Below are 17,876 nucleotides of genomic sequence, written 5' to 3' on the forward strand. Positions count from 1 at the left end.
AATATATTGACTTAGTATCTCAATATATTGACTTAGTATCTCAATATATTGACTTAGTATCTCAAAATAATGACTTAGTATCTCAATATAATGACTTAGTATCTCAAAATAATGACTTAGTATCTCAATATATTATCTTTGTATCTCAATATAATGACTTAGTATCTCAAAATATTGACTTAATATCTCAAAATAATGACTTAGTATCTCAATATATTGACTTAGTATCTCAAAATAATGAGATAGTATCTTAATATATTGACTTAGTATCTCAATATATTGACTTAGTATCTCAAAATAATGAGATACTAAGTCAATATATTGAGATACTATTTCAATATGTCGAGATAGTGGGATCTTTTTTTTTTTACACTGGCAGAAATGGGCTTCCATACATAACAAAGTGATCTAAAGTCATGATGATGTCTTAACATGTCACAAATATCTCATTAAATGTAAGGTATTGAATTTAACCTGATTGATATTAACCCTTAAACGCACCATTCGTTTAGCGGCGTCCTGTCAGTAAACGCACCGGCCTTGTTTTCCTTTCATTTCAACGCCCCTCCGCAATAAAAGCCCCATGTCGCCCTCGGCGCTGTTTAAACAGCGGCGGTCCAGCGGGGGGGCTCTTATTGTGAAGGCGAGACGAGGCCGGCACAATGCTTAGTCATGGTGAGTTACTGCTTTACCTCCTTCATCCCTCCTCCCTCCTTCCCTCCTCCCTCCTATGTGGCGCACAGCTCGACAGTCAGCGATGGACGATGTGAAGTAGACTGCGTGAGTTTCTTTTCTATCACATATTAAGCGGAAAACGGTGAATAATGTGACTTGTGTAGCGCGGACATTTAAAAAGTGAGCGGGCGGCTAGCTTACGGGGCTATGTTTTGGTGAGCGCTTTGTTAGCATTTTTGAGCTCGGAGCAGCTCACACACACACACACACACACACACATACACAGCCGTTACGCTACTGTCTATTATTAGTAGCCTGAATCGTAGCCAGCTCTATTTCCGAAACGTTTAGCGTGTTTATTCGGTGTCTCCTTCGTGTTTTTGTGTGTACTCGGTGAGCTCACGACTCGTCGCGGACCAAACGGATCTAGTTCCACCTGTGTCGCGCGTATTTTCAGAGTATTTTTCGACCATAACAAGCGCAGAAAACGATCAGTTTTTCTTAGTAACCTGTGATTGGACCAGAGGTAGAAAAACGGGTGTTTTTGTGTGTGTGTGTGAGTGTGAGTGTGTGAGTGGAAATGTAATTCCAGCTCGGGTTTACATAAGGACGCGCTTCTCCTTCTGGGTCATGTTTTGGTACATCCAGTTCCACAGTGAGTTTGCTCGGTGAAGAGTTCAGGATGAGTCACCGAGGAACGATCGACTGCCAAAGTGACAGTGAAATGCGTTTAAAAACAACACATCAACTCCTGCTTTGTTGTTGTTGTTGTTGTTGTTGTTGTGACCCTTACTGTTTGTCAGGTTTGTTGAATTAAACTTTGGCCTCTGATTACACTGATTAACTTTATCCCTTTAAGGTGCTACTCAACCATTTGGTCGACCACACTTTAAGTCACAATTAGAGCTGAAACGATTAATCGATTATTAATCGATTACTAAATTAATCGCCAACTATTTTGATAATCGGTTTGAAGCTTTTTTCACGATTAAAACAAGATTTATGATTGATTTAGCTTCTTAAATGTGAATATTTTCTTGTTTTCTTTGCTCCACATAACAAAGAAATCATTCAAACTGAATCATTTTGGTTTGTGGACAAAATAAGACATTCGAGAACATCATAATTCAGCTTTGACAAACACTGATCAACGGTTTTTTTCTGACATTTTCTGGACCAAATTATTCATCGATTAATCGAGAAAATAATCGACGGATCAATCGATTACGAAAATAATGTTAGTTGCAGCTCTTGTCTCTATATCCCATTGAAAAATGCATCAAGCTGAACTCACTAAACACTAAATTAATGTCACTTGTTCTGAATGTTGTACTTTATGAATTATGCAAACCAGAGTTTGAAATACTCTAGGGTCTAATTTAAAAATAAATAAATATTGATTGCCGTTATTGTTATCATAAATAAATAAATAAAATAAAATAATAAAAAATGTTTCTTTGCTTTTTTCTTGGTTCGTACCTTAAAGGGTTAAAGTTTCAGTCATGTCACTAATTGTGCAATGATCGCTGGTGAATGGAATCCAAGGATTGTGTCAGGTGTTTCCCCAAACAGAGGTGGTGACGCTGAGTCACAAGTCCATGAAGGTGTCTTCAGTTCTCAGGAGCAGTTACAGCCTCTCTGATACTCACAGAGTATCTGTCTGTTTGCCTTCTGTTCACTTAAATAACTTCAGTGATTACAAGCAATTACATTGAAGATGTAGAAGATTAGAAAAGCGCTATATAAATTCAAACCATTTACATTGCTGATTAAGGCTGTTTTTAAATTCTCATGTCACCTGGCGACATTCCCACACTGCACACAGGAAGTGATTTGTTTTTATGTCGATATCAGGCAATTATGTGTGATGTTGTGCTGTGTTGCTACTACGACTACTACTGCAAAATTGAATTTGCAGAGATTAATACAGAAAGATTAAGCTGGTTTAAGATCTGCTGATTTTGTTGTATAACTTAATTACCCTCTAAGTTTTCATTTGTTTTGTAACGTTGTTAACAAAAGTGAAATATAAGTAAAAATCAAGTGTGGATAATGGATAACGTAGTGTCAAAGTCGTGTGTATTAAGCAGCGGTCAATGCTGACCAGGCATGGATTTTCATGGATTTATTTCTACGTAAATAACATTGTGTGATCTTCTCGACTGTTGATCGGACAGAATTGGACATTTGAAGAAGTCTCATGGGCTGTAGGACATGATGTGTAATAATGGACATTTTTCAGGGTATTCATGGGGTCTTAAAAAGTCTTAAAAATTCAAATGATTTCAATTTAAGGCCTTAAAATGTCTTAAATTCTCCCAAAATCTCATAAAAGGTCTTAAATACAATTTTGAAAGGTCTTAAAAATCGTTGCTTTTATTTAAAACATGCATAAACTTCAGTCTCGCTTTGAAATGTTTCTATTTTTGAGGATGCGATAACAGAACTGCAACACGGAACTAAAGTAGTCCACCTATGCTGCACGGTGGGAATTTATCCAGCACCACTAGCTAGTGTGCTGTGGGCGCGCCGCGGTGTGTTACAGCTTAGCTTAGCATAGCAGCGGAGAAAACTTAATGAAAGCCCACAGCTAAGCTGAATTGCAAGTTCGACAATTTGTGGCTCCAATTTTCCTTCATGTCTTTTGTACTTTTTTGCCAGTATGTATTTGAAATGGGTCTTAAATTGTATTCATTATGGTCTTTTAAAAAAGTCTTAAATTTGACTTGTTGAAACCTGCGAGACCCTGTTTTTGTAGAAAGTAAAAGGTTTATGAAATATCAGGAGTCGCAGCTAATCATTTCAGTTAAATTCTTTCTTTGTGTTGGCCTGTGAAAAGAGGAAGCTACTTTCTCTGTATTGTGTTTGGTGTGTGCGTGCGTGTGCCGTGTGATCTCGCAAACAGGTACACACTCTGTTTCCGTGTTCCTCTGAGAGCGACTGAGCGATAATATGTGTCCTGTGAAACCGTTTCTACCCAGAATCGCATGAGCATGAGCGTAACATGAAATCAGTGTGTTTCATATTACAGGAGGAGGCTGAACTTTCACTGCTGCGTGAAATAACACACACATTGCTATGTCACCATGCCCCGGCATTTTAAAAAAGAAAAACACTTTATTTCCTCATCTTTTACTGATTAGCGCATACACAGAAACCTACTGGGGGAATCAGTGAAGCAGCAGCAGCAGCAGCAGCAGCAGCAGCAGCAGCAGCAGCAGCGGTGACATACAGTTCACTGCATCCTCTTATCACGATCTCAAGTTAACGATTACTGATCGAGATCATTTCTTATGTAACTCTGAGAGCGGCGTTGTTGCTGAGTAACTCTGACTCGTCCCGATCACAGTCACTGTCACCGGCAGTTCTTATTCTGAAAAAGAAGAAGAAGTAGGAGCTCTACAATACGGAGGACGACGCGGTGTTTATTTCACAGCATCCCTCAGGGTTCTTTTAATGGCTCGACACACAGTGAGAGATCGTCTTCTCCGGTATTCCCAGTAGGAGCAGTCACTGACTAATGTGTCTGGCGTTGCTCTCTCGCTTTGTCGTTTGCCGCATTCTTACGACAGGTAAACAAAAACCTGTTAAAATGACGCGTTTGTGTAAAATGCTTCCTCGTCCCCATCTCAAAGCTGAGCTGGTCACAGGACGGAGAAGTCGTGGCGTACAATTAAAGTCTAATTAGAGTCACTCCGCTGTCCTTCAGACCAGCTCATACTTCCGCCTCCTTATCTGCTCTAAAGGAGCAGAAAAGTAAATAAAAGTAAGGATGAGCTGATTAGAGCTAACTAAAGATTATTTTCCTAATCGATTAATGTGTCGATTATTTTCTCGATTAATCGTTTGGTCCATAAAATGTCAGAAAATGTTAAAAAAAACATTGATCAGTGTTTTTGTTTTGTCCACAAACCAAAATGATTCAGTTTTAATTATTTCTTTGTTCAAATAATCGACGATCAAAACAGTTGACGATTCGTTTAGTAAATGATTAATTGTTTCAGCTCAAGTGCTGATTTTCAGTATCTGGAAAGGTCAGATTTTGGTCAAATTCGCTGGATCTCATGCAGTCGGAAAACCCCAAATATTTGAATACTAACAAATAGTTACTTGAATATGCTGCTGCTGTGGTTATCTGACTGTTATCTGACACTGTGTCATCCCTAAGTAAAAGTATAATTTGCATTGTGACAAGGAGGAAACCTTTGACCCCAGTGAGTGAACTGCACCAGGAAGAATACACCTGGATGTAAAAGTCATGATGATAAACAGATAAACCTCTGCTGTGAGACGCTCGTGCTGCGTCACTTATTACATTATACAACTTTGTCTGCATTTAGTAGACCTGAGCATACGTTTATTAACTGTATTATTCCTTATTGAAACAAATATAACATATGGATACACACTCACTGTCTCTATTTTCTTCCAGATATCAGCAATGGTTTCCTTCTAAACACAGCAGTGCACATCAATACCATAGCAGAGAAAACTCCACGAAAGACGTTTTTGGAAAAAGCCGCCCAACACCCAACTTCAACTACTTTTGATATGAGGACGTGATCCGGACATTTCTCTGAAATAATCCACGTGCAGGACAGACCTGACTCGTGCAGGTTGAAAGTTTTCGCAGCCTGTTTTTCTTCAACCTGCATCTTCAACTTTGAGCCTTTAGGCAAAAACCCAGAGGAATTCTGGGACATTGTGATTATGCTGGAAATGCAGCGTGTTACAGCTCACCCAGCAGCTCCCGCAGGACTCTACGCTAACGCCATATTGAGCAGTACAGCTGGACTCTAGTGGTGATCCTGATGTCCAAATAAATCCACTTTAAAACTCTTCCGCGCAGTCAAAAACCAGCCGTACCCAGGAGAGCCTTTCTTTTTAATTTAACTATGCCTGCATGTGGAGCAAGGATGCCCCATAACAACACCCGCTGCTCCTGAGAACGAGACTGAGGAGGAGGTGGAGGTGGAGGAGGAGCAGCAGCAGCAGAACGGGTGGGAAATGACAGAGTGCTTGACAGAATGCAAAGCGCTGGTGACTCCGTCCACGCGCAACGGCCACCGCGTCTTCAGCTACACGCTCGAGAGCCACACGGCGGCCGCCTTCGCCATCATGAGCGAGCTGCGCGCCGGGCGGCAGCTGTGCGACGTCACGCTGCGCGTGCGCTACAAGGACCTGGAGGCGGTGGACTTTGTGGCGCACAAGGTGGTGCTGGCCTCCTCGTCGCCCGTCTTCAGGGCCATGTTCACCAACGGGCTGAAGGAGTGCGGCATGGAGCTGGTGCCCATCGAGGGCATCCACCCCAAGGTGAGCAACGTGCCTTGTTTTCGATTCGCTCTGGGTTTGACACACAAACACTCCTTACATAAGCATGACTCATCTATTATTTTAAGAGCTCAGACACAAAGACATCAGACTCTAGATTTTTCCCTTTACTGATTTCCTTACTCGCAGTGTCCTTACAACTGAGTTGAATTATCAGAAGTTTTCCATCTTCAAATATCACCGCATTTAACCCATTAAGGCCTGAAACGCCTGGAAAAAACGCCTCTAAAACCTGAGCTTCAAGGCCGACTAAAATGATTTCTCAGCCTCTGTAGCAGATATAGGAACACAGTTCAAAAAGTATTTGAGAGCTCACACATGTGGCTTTCCAGGGAAATTGAGTTTATTTAGATGTAAAAGTAAAGTGATTAACTATTTTCGATTAAAAAACGGTAAGAAAATAAACTAATATCAACTTGTCAGTGCCTTGATTTAGTTCTGATGAAGAACAAGAACAGCATGTAATGACGGTAACAGTCTCTTTCACATGTGACGGTGATAGTGCGTACATCTGCAGGTAAATCCACTTTCACCCCTGCTGCGCGGTTGTAAACACTCCGTCAATTACGGCGCTAATTCTCCGTCTGAAGTCACTTTCAAAACCTTCAAACTCATCGTCGTTATCGCCGACCTCGTCGTCTTCAAACACAATTACGTCTTAAAGGCGCCATTGGTAAGAATGTGGCCAAAAACAGTCACTACATTCAAATTTTTTTTTCCGTTTTCTGACATAACTGGCAACCCGTGGTTGCTCGGCAGCTGAGACTCTACCGACTGCAATGACTGGTAGATGGCGGTAGGTGGCGCCACATGATTTCAAAACATAAACATGATTTGCAGTCTGCAAAAGATTTTTTTTAATGCAAATATTTTGTCTGTACTGTTGTTGTTGGTGAGTTCTGTTTGTTATATGAACATTATTCCTGAGTCTCTGTGACATATTAGGAGGATTTTACGGCCTGTTGATTTAGATTTATTTACATAACGCACCTTTAACTATAAATCACGGTCGATTGGTTCAGCGCGTTCCAAGTTATCAGCGATGATGTCATCGAAGACGAGAAACTCCTCAAAATCACTGCCTTCAGAAATCTCTCCTCCATGTTTGCTCCAAGAAATTTCAAAACAAAGTCGCGAGGAATCCTTATACCCCCCGAAAATTGACATATCCACTTTACCGGCGTTTATGGTAGAATTACGTAGCATCAATGGGTTAAAGTGTACACACTAAAAAGCAGCTGAGCTGTGTTTTCCTTCCCTTTCTTTCCGTGTAATTACCCTCACCCGTTTCTTTGTTCCTTTCACTCTGCCAACGCCTTCCTTCCTTCCTCCCCCCCCCCTCTCCAATCGTTTTTTTTGTCCTCCTCGCCTTATCGTTCAGGTAATGGAGAGACTGATCGAGTTCGCCTACACGGCCAGCATCTCCGTGGGCGAGAAGTGCGTGATCCACGTGATGAACGGCGCCGTCATGTACCAGATCGACAGCGTGGTCAAGGCCTGCTGCGACTTCCTGGTGCAGCAGCTCGACCCCAGCAACGCCATCGGCATCGCCAGCTTCGCCGAGCAGATCGGCTGCACCGAGCTGCACCAGAAGGCCAGAGAGTACATCTACATGAACTTCAGTGAGGTGAGGATCGTTTTGTACATTCACTGTAAGGACAGGATTATCATCTCTAGCCAGCCAGATAAATCTTAAAGGTGACATAGAGTGGTCCTGTTGCACATATATGTTAGTTATGGAGGTCTACTTACATACATTAACTTGTTTTTATGGTCAAAAACCTCCTAGTTGCTGTAAACGAGCCGATAGAAATCCTCTTTTCTGCCGGTGTTTTTCTGCTGCGAGATTTCAGAGTGAACTTTTACCCCCAGAAGACAGAGTGTGTTGTGATTGGCCAGTACTATCCAGCACATCCGTTCTCAGAAGCGCAGCGCCCCCCTCTGGAACGGTGGATGCACTGCTCCTCATTATCAAAACATTGTTATAACAGTGTTTAAAAATAGCTTCTTCACGACTCCCCGCCTCAGTCCCTTTGACGACCTTTGACCCGGAGTCAGACCCAGAGTCAGAAGACACTGTCGCTCGTGAAACACCTCCACAACGGACGTTATTCTTCTTCTGCGGTTCAATGTACGCAACCGGATGTGCCCGGACTAGTGCCCAGAGCAGGAGGATCTGCTGTTCAGGAGAGCCGCTGTTTACGTAACTATTACGGGATTTTCTGTGATCTCGTTGAGCCCCGAGATTACAATAAAACACAGCGTTCTCATCAATGGCTGAACTGTTTGTTTAGAACCTTCAGGGCTTCATAAACAAGGTAATGACGCAGATACACACTAAAAAAACAGCGTTAATAGGAACTTCCGGTCTAGTTCCGCTTTAAGTAGTAGTAGTAGATGCTCAGGTAACACTAAAGTGATCTACAATAATCAGTCACAGTGATACGTGTAAGTGTATCTGCTCATAACTGAAAAAAGACATCTGATATTCACCTTTTTTTTTTTTTATATATATAGAACTATTTATACAGTGTGTGTGTGTGTCGAGTGATGAGACGCGAGCAAAGGTAGTTTCCATTGTGGTTTTTGCCGGCTGACTCTTTCCTCTTCAGAGCGTCTCACGGTTGTCAAGAATGCAGGTTTATGAGTCACGACGAGGGCTGCGCAGCCTTTCATGTGGTTTGAGCAAACATGACTGACTTTGAAAATATGACGGTACAACGCAGCAGCAGCAGCGAAGACGCAAACGATCACGTGACGCAGATTTGTAATAAAATTACAGATTTACTGTAATTTATTCTCTCTACTGGGACATTATTCATGTGACATTAAAGTGAGTTGAGTTCAACAGTGGCAGTTGAGCCAGATCAGTTGTGATATAAAATGAGTTATTATTATTATTTTATATCTATCTGTGAGAAAATTCATATGGAAAGGGTGTTTTTGACTGTATTGTCTTGTATATAAGATATACGAGAGTTTACAGAGTTGCAGCAGAAAGACAGTAATAAGAATAATAAATAATAACCATGCATTAACAAGAAAAGTACAATATAAAAATATATTAACACTGAGACTATATAAAACAGTATACAAGTATACGTAATGGACAATTTCCAGAATATATACAGTATGGGTTAGATATTTACATTATAGACAGAGATTGAGCATCGGGTATTATATGTTTATATTGCACTTTTGTAAAAAAGACAGTATATTGCACATGCTGAAACTTGTTTTCGGTCCTTATGGTCTAGGACTTTTCTTATTAAGAAATAATTGAATAATCTCCTTTAGGGCTGTAAAGTCAAAAGTCGAAAAAAAAAATATTATTATTGTTATTATTATGGTGAATTTCATTAGGAAGAAAGAGCTAATAGGGGTGTTTTGGAGCACCCGTGTTTCACAGGTAACTGCGTGTCTTCAGAGAACACCCCCCCCCCTTGCTTTCCACTATTTTGGTTTAGTCCAGCCCAGTGGGTTGTTGTCGCTCCGTGGCTAACGAGAGACAGACAGATTAGCGTTGCCATTAATTAGACGTGAATTTTGAGCTTTTCATTTTAGGCTACAGTCAGTCCTCCTGTCGCGTGTCCAGCCGCGGCTGCGGGTCTTTTCAAATTAAAAGAGGCTCTTAATTTGAAAAGCCCCGCAAAGCACAACGTTTAGTCGATTTTTAGTCGACCAAGAGTTTCTTTGGTTGATTACAGTCTCCTTGCTCCACAAACTTGAATAACTAGATCCATTATTTTCTCTTGTCGTGTAAAAGCAACTTTTTTATCCCGACTTGTGCCTCCAGGTGGCGACACAGGAGGAGTTCTTCAACCTGTCCCACTGTCAGCTCGTCAACCTCATCAGCCGCGACGAGCTCAACGTGCGCTGCGAGTCCGAGGTCTTCCAGGCGTGCGTGGCCTGGGTGCGCTACGACCGCGAGAACCGCCGGCCGTACGTCCAGGCCCTGCTCAAGGCCGTCCGCTGCCATTCCCTCACGCCAAACTTCCTGCAGGCCCAGCTCCAGTCTCTGGAGTGGGACCCTCAGTGTAAAGACTACCTGGCGCAGATCTTCCAAGACCTCACCTTGCACAAGCCCAACAAGGTGATTTCTTGCCGAACGCCGAAGGTGCCGCAGCTCATCTACACGGCGGGGGGTTATTTCCGCCAGTCGCTCAGTTACCTGGAGGCCTATAATCCGTGTTCGGGGACGTGGCTGAGGCTCGCTGACCTGCAGGTGCCGCGCAGTGGCCTGGCAGCCTGCGTCATCAGCGGGCTCTTCTACGCCGTGGGCGGAAGAAACAACGCGCCCGACGGCAACATGGACTCGAACGCTCTGGACTGCTATAACCCCATGAACGACTGCTGGCTGCCGTGCGCGCCGATGAGCATGCCCAGGAACCGGATCGGAGTGGGCGTTATCGACGGGATGGTGTACGCGGTCGGAGGATCGCATGGCTGCATTCATCACAACAGCGTGGAAAGGTAAGATGTGCAAATGTGTGAAAGGCTCGAGAGTTTCTCTGAAACCGGTGATGAATTTATCCTGAAAACAAGTCTGACCTGTATGACCACAGCTGACACATGGTGGGTGTGTGTGTGTGTGTGTATGTTTTCATTTATAGGAGGTTATTTTTAATCCTCAGAATATATGTTCCTTATTTACTTTATACACTTGTACCCTACCGTTCAAAAGTTTGGGCTCACCTATACCGTTTTTGTTGTGTTTTTCATTAAAAGTCAGACTTTTATTCATCAAAAGAGTTGGAAAATGAATAGAAAATATAGTCATGATTTGAAATAATGATTTCTATTCCAAATAAAACTGTTTTCAGCTGTGCTAACATCATTGCACAAGGGTTTTCTAATCATCCAATAGCCTTCTAACGCCATTAGAAAAAACAATGTACCATTAGAACACTGGAAATGGGCCTGTACATATTCCATTAAAAACCAAACAAGACGTTTTTACCACATTAACAATGTATAGAGTTTATTTATGATTCATTTAACGTTCTATTCATTGAAATAAAAGTGATTTTCCTTCCAAAATAAGGACATTTCTCAGTGACCCCAAACTTTTAAGCTTTGTTTTTGTTGTTTGAACATTTTTTGCGCCCAAAACTGACTTTGTCTGTGTTCAATATCAGATTTAAATGCAAGAGTTTTAATGCATTCACAACACAGTGGCCCATAAAAGTCACACAATGCTTCACATCGAGTGGTTTCCATGACCTCAATCCCCCAAAATGCATTGTTCTTTCCTCATATAACCTAGAGAAAGTATCCTCATCCTTTAACTTCTGAGGTGTAACAGAAAAACTAGACGTAACACTACAATATCTAAGCAAAAAAAGCATTTGAGCTCTGAGGTGCTCTGATTCTAATTAATTTAATGTTATATTCATTGAAAATAAGTGCTTTTCCTTAAATTTTTTTTAAAAAATATAGACACTTCTAAGAAATGGGCCTCTATGCACCTATGTACATATTCCATTAAAAACAGACGTTTACCACATTAACAATGTATAGAGTGTATTTATGATTCATTTAATGTTATATTCATTGGAAAAAAGGAGCTTTTCCTTCAAAAATAAGGACATTTCTAAGTGAGCCCAAACTTTTGAACAGTAGTGTATAAAAAAGCATGGACTTAATCCTGCAAAACTGTGGTGTGGTGTGGGAACTTCCTGAGAAAACGATTAGTTTTGTTCCCATTGTGTATTTTTAGTTCATAGAGGAAGTTTCTGTCCACCAGAGGAATAACCTCACACCTGTGAACTGTCATTGTTGTTTGTTCTGCTTCAGACAGAGACCTGTGACATAATCCATAATCTGCCAGGTCGTCTGCAAATCAGTCAATCATTTATTTATGGTTGAAAATGTGTCCGTCGTCTGGCTTCTGTCTGCTAATGATGCAAAACAGGCAGCAGTGGCTAATCAACCACTGTGAAACAGGAACAGGAGCAGCTGCACACTTCCTCTGTGCAACGGTGTCTAATCCTACTGTCGGATCGAGGAGAAATTGGGATTAAAACCCACGTAAAAGAGTATGAAGGAAACTGAATTGCGGTGTTTGTTCCGTGCAGGTATGATCCAGAGAGAGACCAGTGGCAGCTGGTGGCGCCCATGCTGACGCGGCGCATCGGCGTGGGCGTGGCCGTCATCAACCGACTGCTGTACGCCGTGGGAGGCTTCGACGGCGCCAACCGGCTCAGCTCCTGCGAGTGCTACAACCCGGAGAGGGACGAGTGGAAGACCATGGTGCCCATGAACACAGTGCGCTCCGGAGCCGGTAAATAAGACTTTGGCGCAGCATGTGTTTGAACGTTTAGTTTCACGTAGTTTCGAGTTTTTAATCTGCTGCAAATAATAATAATAATAATACTCGTAATAATAGCTTTATTTGTATAGCACCAGTTTAAAAGTGCTTTTACATACAAATGGAAATACACACATATAAACAGTATAAATAGAACAAATATGAATTGATTTAAGGCGCTTACAAAGAAAGAGCAATGAGATCGAAGGATAAAAAAGAGACAGAAATACAGCATCACATAAAGGCCAGTCTATAAAAATAATTTTAAGAAGTGTTTAATGATTTAAATGTTGCTTTACTCATGCTGGTGAGATCAATGAGAGGGTTTTAAATCAGAGAGGAAGGTGGTTTTCATGTGTCCATGAATCCATACCAATTCATTCTGTATTATTATTATAATAGAAGTGTTTATTTCTATTTTGTACACAGGTGTCGTATCGTAGCAGCAGATATTACAGAGATATTACAGCTCATCTCCAGTTAAACCACTTGTGACTTGAAAGTTAAAGGTGCATTATGTAATAAATCATAAAATCCTCCTAATATGTCACAGAGACTCAGGAATAATGTTCATATAACAAACTGAACTCACCAACAACAACAGTACAGACAAAATATTTGCATTAAAAACAAAAATATTTTGCAGACTGCAAATCATGTTTATGTTTTGAAATCATGTTTTGGCGTCATGTGGCGCCACCTACCGCCGTCTACCGATCATTGCAGTCAGTAGAGTCTCAGCTGCCGAGCAACCACGGGTTGCCAGTTACGTCAGAAAACCAAACCTAAAAGACCTCTGTATTTTGAATTTGGATGTAGTAACTGTTTTTGGCCACATTCTTACATATGGCGCCTTTAACTTCACTTGTACGATCCAGGTGTTTGTGCGCTGGGGAATCAAATCTTCGTGATGGGCGGCTACGACGGCACCAACCAGCTGAACACGGTGGAGCGCTACGACGTGGAGGCGGACACGTGGAGCTTCGCCGCCTCCATGAGGCACCGGCGCAGCGCTCTGGGAGTCACCGCCTTACACGGACGCATCTTTGTTTTGGGTGAGTTGTTCTGCTCGGCCTTTTTCATCTACTGTAGTTCCGCAGCACTCACTCACTCACTCACTCACTCACTCACTCACTCACTCACTCACTCACACACTCAGCCTGTTGTTTTGCAGACAAACCGGTTTTGTTTCAAGGACACTGACGCATTTCCTGTGCTGCAGGCACGTCTTTATCTCACAAAGTGAGGTCGTCTCCTGCTAACTTTACATAGTGTTCTTCAGACCCACCATTATTATTTACAACGATACACATACCAGTGTTTAAAGTAAGATTTTGCCTTATAGATGTTTTATTTTGCTCCATCGTGGCAGGTTTAAAGTTGTTATCACACTTTGAACGATCACACATTCATACAGACTTATAACAGTCATGCAGATTTATGACATTATCTGTATTAATACCATTAAATCACAAAAAAAAAAAAATGTTAGACCCTTTCAACGTCACAATGTGCTTTGTGGGGATTTGCCTCGACACTGAGACCCATTTCAGACCAGATCAGAGACCAGGACCGGGTGAAAATAGGGACCAGGAGTAAAATGGCAGAAACTTAACCAGAGAAACTTGTTTTTCAGACGTAATCCAACACCAAAAATCCAACATTGCGTCAATAATGTGACTTTTACTGCCCACGTCACTGCTCACATGTGGTTTTGTGAGACATGCCACTTTTCACGATTCAAACAACGCTTTCTCATAATTCTGCCACTTTATTTTCTCGTGTATTTGACACTTTTAATCTCGTAAAATCTGCAACTTTGAGCCCGTGACGACTTCCGGTCCATTGAGCTGTCACTCAAAACCCAGTAGCCAATCAGCAGACGGCTTCCTAAGGCCCGCCCACAAATAACAAAAATGAAGCAAAGAACAAATGAACAATAGTGTTGTTTGAAAATATTGACACATCTAATTTCATAGTAGTGACAGATTGTGTCGTGTACAATTTGGTTTTATTCAGTTTGAATTTTTCTTTTCCCAATATTTAAATCTCAGATTAACATCAGTGTATGTAAATGTCATCTGATTTCCAGGTGCTAATTTACAGCCAATAAATCATCGTTTTTACCTGAAACAAGTAAAAAAAAAGTGCCGCGCATGTGGGAATTAATCACAGCTGCAACTAAGGATTATTTTCGTAATCGATTAATCCGTCTATTATTTTCTCGATGAATCGTTTGGTCCATAAAATGTTAAAAAACGTTGATCAGTGTTTGTCAAACCTGGAAATGATGATGTTCTTGAACGTCTTGTTTTGTCCACAAACCAAAATGATTCAGTTTTAATGATTTCTTTGTTTATGTGGAGCAAAGAAACAAAGAAAATATTCACATTTAAGAAGCTAAAACAATCAGAAATCTTGTTTTAATCATGAAAAAAAGCTTCAAATCGATTATCAAAACAGTTGCCGATTAATTTAGTAATGGATTAATAATCGATTAATGGTTTCAGCTCTAGAATTAACACACGTCAAACGCTGCGTTCACAGGAGGCTACGACGGCAACACGTTCCTGGACAGCGTGGAGTGCTACGACCCGGAGAGGGACACCTGGTCGGAGGTGACGAGGATGACGTCCGGGCGCAGCGGCGTGGGCGTGGCCGTGACCATGGAGCCCTGTCAGAAAGAGCCGCCTCCTCCTCCTCCGCCGTGTCAAACGTCCGAGCGGGAGAGGGAGAGCGCGGCGGCGGCGGCGAACTCTGGCTCTGGGTTTTACCACAATCAGAGGAACAGCTCGCCGTTTGGTAAAAGCAACTGAAGAAGAAGAAGAAGAAGAACCTGACGCCGCGCGTGCACACGCACGCTAACAAAGCACCTGAGAACACGGCCCTTCCATGGTAAATCCTTTTTTTTTTTTTTTTGCCAAATCCAACTTGTGAGTGTGTGCGTGTTCATGTCGGACCATCGTACCATCTCCCAGGTGTAAGTCATGGGAGTAAAGGGCTGCATACTAAAAAAGTACTTATTGAGTCATCAGGGGGGAAATGTTGGTAATGTTTAATCTGAGAGGAGGAAAGGATTTCAAATGATTGTATTATTTTTATATATATATATATAGATATATATATATATCTATATATATAAAGTACATGAAAGTAGCATTTGTCAGTATGGGCAGAGCAGCATCGTTCAAAGTGCCATTACTGTGGTCAGTATATTGTATTTCGGTGCTCGTTGTTGTGAGGTCACAGACGGTCACTGTGTGACATAAACATGAACACAGACGCATACGGAAGTGTATTGCATTCACTTAAAAAAAAAAAAAAAAAAATCACAAAAAATTCACACAAAAATCCTGTTTTTCTGAGTAGTAAATTTTCGTGTTTTTTTTTTTGGATACATTTTTTTCCTGTTTTTCTGTCTAATGTTTTTCTCTTTTTCGGAGTATAGAGTAGAGACTCTATGGGAGTCACTTGCAGGTTGGAGGATATCGCGAGAGTTCGCAATAATTCATAAAAAAATGGGGGGAAAATTTGCACGAAAAACAGAAAAAAAAATTGCACAAAAACAGAAAAAAATATATATATATTTGTCAGAAAAACAGAAAAAAAATATTAAAAAAAAACAAACTTGAAAGAATAATTTAAAAAAATTAAGTGAATGCAGTACACTTCTGTAGACACAGATTGAGCCTCATGCAAGAACCTTTTTGTTTCTGTGGTCAGGGTCATCAAATATTATCTGTTCACTGCTCATTAAACCCATTTTAATCCACCTATTTCAAATTTGCGAGACCGTAAAAAATACGGCCGTAAAACCTTTACGTACAAAGAGAATAAATCAATTATTTTTTTATGTGTCCCTGAAGAGCAGATCTACAGTGTGGGTTCTTGCATTAGGCCTAAAATGAGCGTGTTACAGGAGAAGATGGCAGAACATCACAGTAAAAAATAGACGTGTGTGTGTGTGTGTGTGTGTGTGTGTGTGTAGTTGGTCAGAGTGCCAAGAAGATGAAGAAAGTTTTTGTGACGACTGTGTTTAGAGGAAACAGAATACTGTAGCATTTAAAAAAAATAATATAAAAATAAAAGTGTTCCATAATGTGTTTTTTAATAAAAATAAATAAAAAACACTAACTCTCGAGAGCCTCTCTCTCACGTTTGGTTCCATCAGACCTCTGAAAACAGACGTGACCGCGACCGTTTGTACGTCGGCGTTTTAACGTCCAACGCCGACGACAAACGCTTAACGTTAACAGTGTATTTCTAACGGCAATTTAAGCTGCGCAGGTTTTTAAATGACATTTTGTACATTGATACTCTAAAGACATCTTGTACAGAATTTGAGCTCACTTTTTTATTTATTTGTTCAAATTCTCTTCTCTTTTTTTCTTGTTCCTCTAAACTGACGTCGGCTTTGTATTCAATCGGACTCTGTTGCTGTTTTTTTTGTTTTTTTTATTACTAGCATGTGTTGTAACTGGTTAGGAATGCCTGTTTAATTGCTAATTTTGAATGTTTGCTAAAAAAAAATAAAAAAAATTTAAAAAAGAAATATATATATATATATATATATATATATATATATATATATATAGCTTCACTTTAAAAAAAAAAAAAAAAAAAGAAGAAGAAAAGGGACTTTGTTTCCTGTTTGTCAGTAGTTGGAATGGAAATTAGAATATTTAAGGTCTGCTTTGTACATTTTTTTTTTCCAAGCAAAAATGTTCTGTACAATAATACATTGTAAAATAAAATATATGTTTATTGTACTGCTGGAGAATCTTTTTGGTCATTTTAGAGCAGTGGCCACTAGGGGGAGTCAAAGCTCTTGGACACTAAACAAACACTGAAGCTGTTTTTCTCTTGTCATCATAATCAACACAAATCAATATCACATTTCTTCCGTCTGTAAATGTGTTCTGGAGTCTTTCGTCGACCACCCAGGCTCATCCCAGACACGTCTGCACGGACACGCTGAGAAACACCGGGATTATGTTCTCATCCGAGAGGAAAACGCACCTGATTATGAGGCTTACAAGAGCATCAGGACCCGATCCTGGCAAAACCCTGAGAGGGTTTAGACGGTTAGAACCACATCAGAGAGGAGCTGATACAGCTGCACTAACATCTGCAGCCAACGCACTTTAAATCACTCACATTAAAATCACAACAGGCCCCAGCTATTATCGATATATGATGAAATATATATAAAATAATAATTTATTTTGTCTAAAAGAAAATACTAGATTCCATAATGGAATCTAGTACTTTCTTTTTCATGGAGGAAACATGAATACAAAAAATTATAATGGAATAAAATATAGGAAACTTTGTATCCCAAGGCTGTTCAGTGCTTCAAAAGACAATAGCAATTGTATGCATTAATTGTGACAGTTAAGTTATATATACATATATATATATACGTATATGTGTGCATGTATATACATATATATGTGTGTGTATATATGTATGTATATGTGTGTATATATATGTATGTATATATATGTGTATATATATGTGTCTATATGTATGTATATATAGATATATATATGTATATACA

The 17,876-nt window shown here is 40.5% G+C and overlaps 1 protein-coding gene across 1 annotated transcript; it reads left to right on the forward strand.

Annotated features, from left to right (window-relative positions):
• The first annotated feature begins 724 nt into the window (after positions 1-724).
• keap1b (kelch-like ECH-associated protein 1b) lies at positions 725-16,830 on the forward strand. The gene is made up of 7 exons (XM_083909585.1): positions 725-780; positions 5,108-5,988; positions 7,388-7,633; positions 9,803-10,479; positions 12,084-12,289; positions 13,195-13,371; positions 14,864-16,830. The coding sequence occupies exons 2-7, from the start codon at positions 5,683-5,685 to the stop codon at positions 15,130-15,132; spliced, it is 1,881 nt and encodes a 626-aa protein (XP_083765711.1). The 5' UTR covers positions 725-780; positions 5,108-5,682; the 3' UTR covers positions 15,133-16,830.
• Positions 16,831-17,876: the final 1,046 nt, after the last annotated feature.

Source organism: Microchirus variegatus, assembly GCF_963457635.1.
Source record: "Microchirus variegatus genome assembly, chromosome: 23".
Lineage (NCBI taxonomy): Eukaryota > Metazoa > Chordata > Actinopteri > Pleuronectiformes > Soleidae > Microchirus > Microchirus variegatus.